The sequence below is a fragment of the Marmota marmota genome, unplaced genomic scaffold, assembly GCF_001458135.2.
Source record: "Marmota marmota marmota unplaced genomic scaffold, marMar, whole genome shotgun sequence".
NCBI classification, from domain to species: Eukaryota; Metazoa; Chordata; class Mammalia; order Rodentia; family Sciuridae; genus Marmota; species Marmota marmota.
The window spans coordinates 36,180,616-36,186,615 of record NW_026000229.1 but is presented as its reverse complement, the minus strand read 5'-3'; the positions used below and the strand labels follow the sequence as shown (position 1 = coordinate 36,186,615).

The following is a 6,000-nucleotide window of genomic DNA, read 5'->3' as shown; positions in this document are numbered from 1 at the left end:
CTTCTTTTTTTAAGACTGAGGATTAAAAAAAGAAGAAGAAGAAGAAGAAGAGGAGGAGGAATAATAATAATAATAATAATAATAATATAATACCTGGGCTATCTTAGGCCATCAGAGAGGGACATACTGTGTCTTGATGCTTGTTCACTGACATTTCCCAGGGCCTCTGGTGCTGAAAGGTCTAGTGATTTTCACTGGAGTTCAGTAGAACCTTCATTCACTTCTTGGAGACCTTGCCTCTCTCACCTATCTTTAAGGAATGTTGTAAAGTGCCCATTGATTATCTGGTTCTCACATCTGATACCTTCTTTACGACACATTTTACTGTGATGACCCCTATTCCTAACAGACTATCTACTATTATGTCTCTCCAGGTCTCTCTTCTTACCTGGATTTCACCAATTCCAAGGTCAGAGAATGGTATTCGGGTCTTTTTGCTTTCCCGGCTTATCAGGTAGGTCTTTATTCTTTTGTTCTTTTCTAGTTGATTTTAAAGGATGAAAGAAAGTGAATAGAACTGTTTTGCTTCTTTGAATAGCTCTTGTTATATAATGCTTGTGTGAAAAGGCAAGGATGACCAATACATTACAGACTTTGGTGGTGCTGGGAGAGGTGCCATGTGCATTACTAAAGGCACAAAGGCTGTGATTTTTAACCACTATTATAACATACTCTGTGATATATCAATGTACATTATAACAGGTATTTATTATGTTTCAAAATTACCATATACATTTTATATAAAATAAGCAATCTATAACTATATTTAAAGGTATGGTAAATGTGAAAATATAAACTGTAGAGTATCATTAAAAGCAAAGAATAATAATTATTTTAAAATATTATAAGAACCACAGAGAAAACTGGAGCAGCCACATCTGAAGAACTGTTCTCAACCATTTACTTTGATACTGATAATGGTGGTGGTGGTGATGCTGATGGTGATACCTAAACCAAAATGAATACATGTCAAGCACTTTATATGCATTATACCATTTCTTCTTCACAATAATTTTCTGAAATTGGAGCTCTAACTAAATATAATTCCACAGATAAGAAAATTAAGTAATGGAGAGTTTGAAAGCCTGCCAATGTCACCCATCTAGCAAGTGATAGACCCAGAATTTGAACTCAGGACTGTTTGTCTGCCAAGCCCAGCTCTTAACCATCAGACATTAGTTTCTGAGCATCATATATTAGGATACTAGTAAATAACTTAAAGCATGGATAGACAACCACCCTTGGACCAAATATGGCTATGCTCATTCACTTCACTGTTTTCTAAGGCTGTTTTCACACTAGTATGGCAGAGTTGAGTAATTGAAGAGATATTATGGTGTCTGAGAAGGGAAGCTAGGTCTTGTGAGGTGATATTGCAAGGAACAAGACATTTGGAAAATAATGGAATGAGCTGCCCAAGGGAGTTCTTATAATTGTAGCTATTTAGCCAAATGCTGAGAGACCAGAGATTTCTATAAAAGAAATTACAACAAGATGTTAACTAGATGAATCACCTGTCCCTTCCTACTCTGAACAATTCTACATACAACACTAAATGTAGATCATGGTAACAAACAGATATCTGAGCTGCCAAATCTTTCAGAGTTTTAGAAGATAGAATCTTCTATATATAGCTATAATTGCCTTTAGTTAAGAGTTGTAGCCTATGGTGGATGCTGTAGAGCCTAATTGTCAAAATTCATAACCTTTCCAGTAGGGGTCTCTAGGGAGATCTTGGAGTGAACTTGCTGGGCAATGTATATTTCATAGACAACACAGGACAACATTTATTTGTTAATCAATATTTATTGAGAACTTTCTGTAGGCCAGGTACTATTCTTGGAGTTTGAGATTTATCAATGAACAAAATAGACACAATTCCCTTTCCGAAAAACATAATAAATAAGTAAGTTAAATGGGGGTAGAAAAGAAAAATAGGGATGCTATCATAGTAACATCATCACTGTGGTAGTGTTTTATGACCAGGATTTGCTTCCTAGGGATCTACAGATATCCTTTTCATATGGAATGACATGAATGAACCCTCAGTCTTTAGAGGGCCTGAGCTAACATTGCAAAAGAATGCCATTCATCATGGCAACTGGGAGCACAGAGAACTTCACAACATCTATGGTTTTTATCAGGTAAGAAAGATATCCAAAATTAAGTCAACTAGATTTATGTGCCCTACCTGAAATTCATTTGTTTTTTAATAGCCATACTATGCTGTTCATATCTCTTAGTGTGTCTTTTCTGACAAGTGCAGTGAGTCTTGGGTTATAGCCAATACAGGACTTTTTATTATTTCTCCTTTTGCTTCTTTTCCTTCTAAATCAACTTAATGAATTTTAAAATATTATGAGATTAATGATAAGATGGAAACATCTGCTTTGAAATGAGCCATTAGTATATAGCACTTTTACTGACACAAGCATTGTATAAATCTGTTAACAAAGGCTAAAGTTAAAATTAAAGTTTTAATTGTCAAGTATAACTAATTAAAATTTTTTTTTAAATTTTTTTAAATTTTGAAAATCTCACAAATATCCAAATACAGCAACCCTGACATTCTATATCAGGGGAGCATAATTTTGACACAGACACATAATTTCAATAAGTATGCTTTTTTTAAATTTAGAAGCCTTTCCTTAAGTATTTTTAAAATTTTTTTATTAGTTATTGATGGACCTTTATTTATTTGTTTATATGTGGTGCTGAGACTCAAACCCAGTGCCTTCTCATTACAGGTGGTAAAATTGGCCATGTATTGTGGCACATGCCCGTATTCCTAGCAGCTGGATAGCCTGAGGCAGAAGGAGCTAAAGTTCAAAGCCAGTCTCAGTAACTTAGGCCCTAAGCAACTTAGTAAGACCCTATCTCAAAATAAAAAATAAAAAGGGCTGGGGATATGGCTTGGTGGTCAAACAACCCTGAATTCAATCCCTGGGACCAAAAAAATTTTTTAAAAAGGTAAAATTGTCTTTTATTTGCCAGTCATATCCAAAAGCTTGACAATCATGTGCTCTAATTTATATCTGTGGTTCTTTGTTATTTTCAGAATGTGACTATGTTCCCATTGCCTATTGGTATTTTCCAATGGGAGCTGCTGGCTAGAGATAGCACAGATTTCAGGTAGTATCTGTTTACTTCTCTAAAAGCCTGTTGCTATTACTGCCAACTACCTTAGAGAATTTTCTTATGTAGGCCAGGACCAGTCACTTAACTTTGCTGAATCTGTTTTTTTCCCCCACCACTAGAAACTGTTTCAGAAATTGTTTGGTAGATTATGTGAGAAAATATTACAAAATACCAATTAATAGTAAGCATTAAATAAATGCTAGTTTATTTATTCATTGTTATTATTAATTGAAGAAAGTTCTTTTTTAATATTTATTTTTTAGAAGTAGTTGGACATAATACCTTTATTTTGTTTATTTATTTTTATGTGGTGCTGAGGATCGAACCCAAGGCCTCACATGTGCTAGACGAGCACTCTACCACTGAGCCACAATCCCAGCCCCAAGTTTTCCATTCTTTGAGTAAAGGAAGATATATCATGAAAACAATTTGGTTGGATTTATTTTAATATTTAACATTTCACATTTCCACCTACTATTTACCTTTTTCACATTAGTTTATTAAGGATATTAACACAATGCCCTAATCCTATCTTCTCTGAATTTTTTCTGTTGACTTTCATAGCAAATGGCTACTGCAGAGGGACTGATACAGCGATCTAAAGGGAAGGAGAGACCCTTTGTTCTTTCACGTTCTTTCTTCGCTGGGTCACAAAAGTATGGTAAGGAATGGCTTGTGTTAGACTGAAAAATACAAATTAACCACCTGTCCTTTTTGACTGTTTCTGGCATCTGCTGCCTCTGTGTTCCTTTTCAATAGCTGTTGCTCAGACCTTTTATTGTACAGAGTGATCTACTCTGAAGTATGCATTTTATACTATAAAATAGAGTAAGCCAATTTTAATCAAGTTTAACACTTGTTTCTAACTGAAAAAAAATGGCCACTTATTGATAGGAGACTGACTTTACCATATTTAGTTTGTTGACATGGTGATCCTCAATCCTGTCTCTTTGATTTATTGAAACCAGGAAATATGCTTCTAACATATTCATTCAATCACCTGTTCTGTTCCACTTAGCAATATGACTTAAAATAGACTTGGCTGTTGCTTGTGGTCAAGGTCATCTATAACTGGATCTGGTTTACTAGCTAATGCAGATCTAATTTAACTTAACCACCCTGGCATAGGAAGGCTATTTTAAGACCCTTTTTCTTGCATAAACAACCGAAAACTTAGGTCCTAATTTCAAAAACCCAACTCTTACTGTATTGCAGACATTATTAGTTCTCCCACTAGACCCCTGAAAACCAACCTCAGTGGTACTCAACCAAAGACCAAGATATTATCATCTCAGGCAGAGATTCACGTATAGAGATGATCACCACAGCACTATTCTCTATTGTTACATAGAGTTTTTTGTTTGTTTCAAGAATAGTTATAAAAGTAAGTTGTGTCCATGTGGCAGACTATCATGAGGCTATTTAAAATGGTAGCTTTAACTGCATAAGAAAATGTTTGTGACATCATGTTAAAGGAAAAATAGAAAAGAATGCCTAAATATTTCCATATTATCCCAATTTTATAAAATATAAGATAGTAATTTAATCTATAAGTTGGTAGATAGTCAGATAAGATACAAGAAAATTTAGTACCTTAGGTGATTGGAGTGATTTTAATTTTCTTCTTTATCCTTATTTTCCAAATTCTCTATAAGTATCACTTTTCATCACTAAAAATGTGTATTTAATGAAAAAATTTATAAACACCAGTTTAAAAAATAAGAGGAAACATAAATACTAAATTTTCTTTTTTTAAATATTTATTTTTTAGTTTTAGGTGGACATATATTTTTATTTTACATTTTATGTGGTGCTAAGGATCGAACCCAGTAACTCAAACATGGTAGGCGAGCATTCTACCACTGAGCCACAATCCCAGCCCCTAAATTTTCTTTGATCTTGTAAATGTTGACCCACTTTCTAGTCTGAGGCAGGAGGATCTCTTGAGCCCAGAGTTCAAGGCCAGCCTGGGCAACATAGCAAGACCCCAACTTAATCAACTTTGCCCCAGTATGTAGCAGGGCTTTACAGGAAATATATTTTGTTCAGTCAAATGCTGAAATCAATATCCAGGAAGAAGTTCTGTCTAAACAACCATATGAGCCATGAGAATATTTGCATGTTTATTATGATGAGCTTTTTTGACAAAATTTCAAAATCATTATGTAAATATATACATATTTTACTTGAAATTAAGGAAAACTTATTAAATACTATTTACAAAGGGCAATCCCTTGAAAATATTTTTCATTGTTGACTGAAGGAAAATTCAAAATTTGTATGAGAAATAAAATAAAAAATATCTGTTAGAACTATTTTTGGTAGAAGATAGACAAAAATGCTTCAGTAGTAATGTAGATGTAGTAAAATAAGATTTTTTTCCTTTTATGAATCTCTTTAGTAGTATGTAATCTGTCTTTAGAAACTCTTACAACTGTGCAATGATAAAGAACACTGGCTTTGGAGTTGGACTGCCTGGACTCAAATCCTGCCTTAAATCTAATTAATGACTATGTGACTATGGGTAGATTAGGAATCCACTGTTTGTCATAGTTCCTTCATTTGTAAAATGGAGTTAATAATATTATTTCCCTGATATGGTTTTGGGGATGATTAAGTGGGATGATAATCCATGCAAAGTATAAAGTTGCCGTATTTTTCAATTAATGTTTCTAAAACAACTAGATATATATGGGTTACAACTGTAACCACAACCCTTACAGTTGTAAATAATTTTTACAACTCAATAATAAGACATACAACATATTTTAAAAATTAGGAACGAGACCAGGTACACTCATGCACACCTGTTGTGTCAGCTATTTGGGAGCCTGGGACAGGAGGATCTCTTGAGCCCAGGAG

The 6,000-nt window shown here is 34.0% G+C and overlaps 1 protein-coding gene across 7 annotated transcripts in view; it reads left to right on the top strand.

The window, feature by feature from the left end:
* Ganc (glucosidase alpha, neutral C) overlaps positions 1 to 6,000 on the top strand; it is a 76,968-nt gene that overhangs the window by 50,447 nt on the left and 20,521 nt on the right. For 6 of the 7 annotated variants that reach the window (XR_007343967.1, XM_048793745.1, XM_015480771.2 and 3 more), the window contains exons 14-16: positions 375 to 454; positions 2,001 to 2,144; positions 3,703 to 3,799. Coding sequence is in view for 5 of the 7 variants with exons in the window: in XM_048793745.1 (XP_048649702.1) it covers positions 375 to 454; positions 2,001 to 2,144; positions 3,703 to 3,799 (321 nt within the window). In the remaining 2 variants the exon portion in view is untranslated. Of the gene's footprint in view, positions 1 to 374; positions 455 to 2,000; positions 2,145 to 3,058; positions 3,133 to 3,702; positions 3,800 to 6,000 lie in introns of all 7 variants that reach the window. The other variant, XR_007343968.1, reaches the window with a different exon arrangement.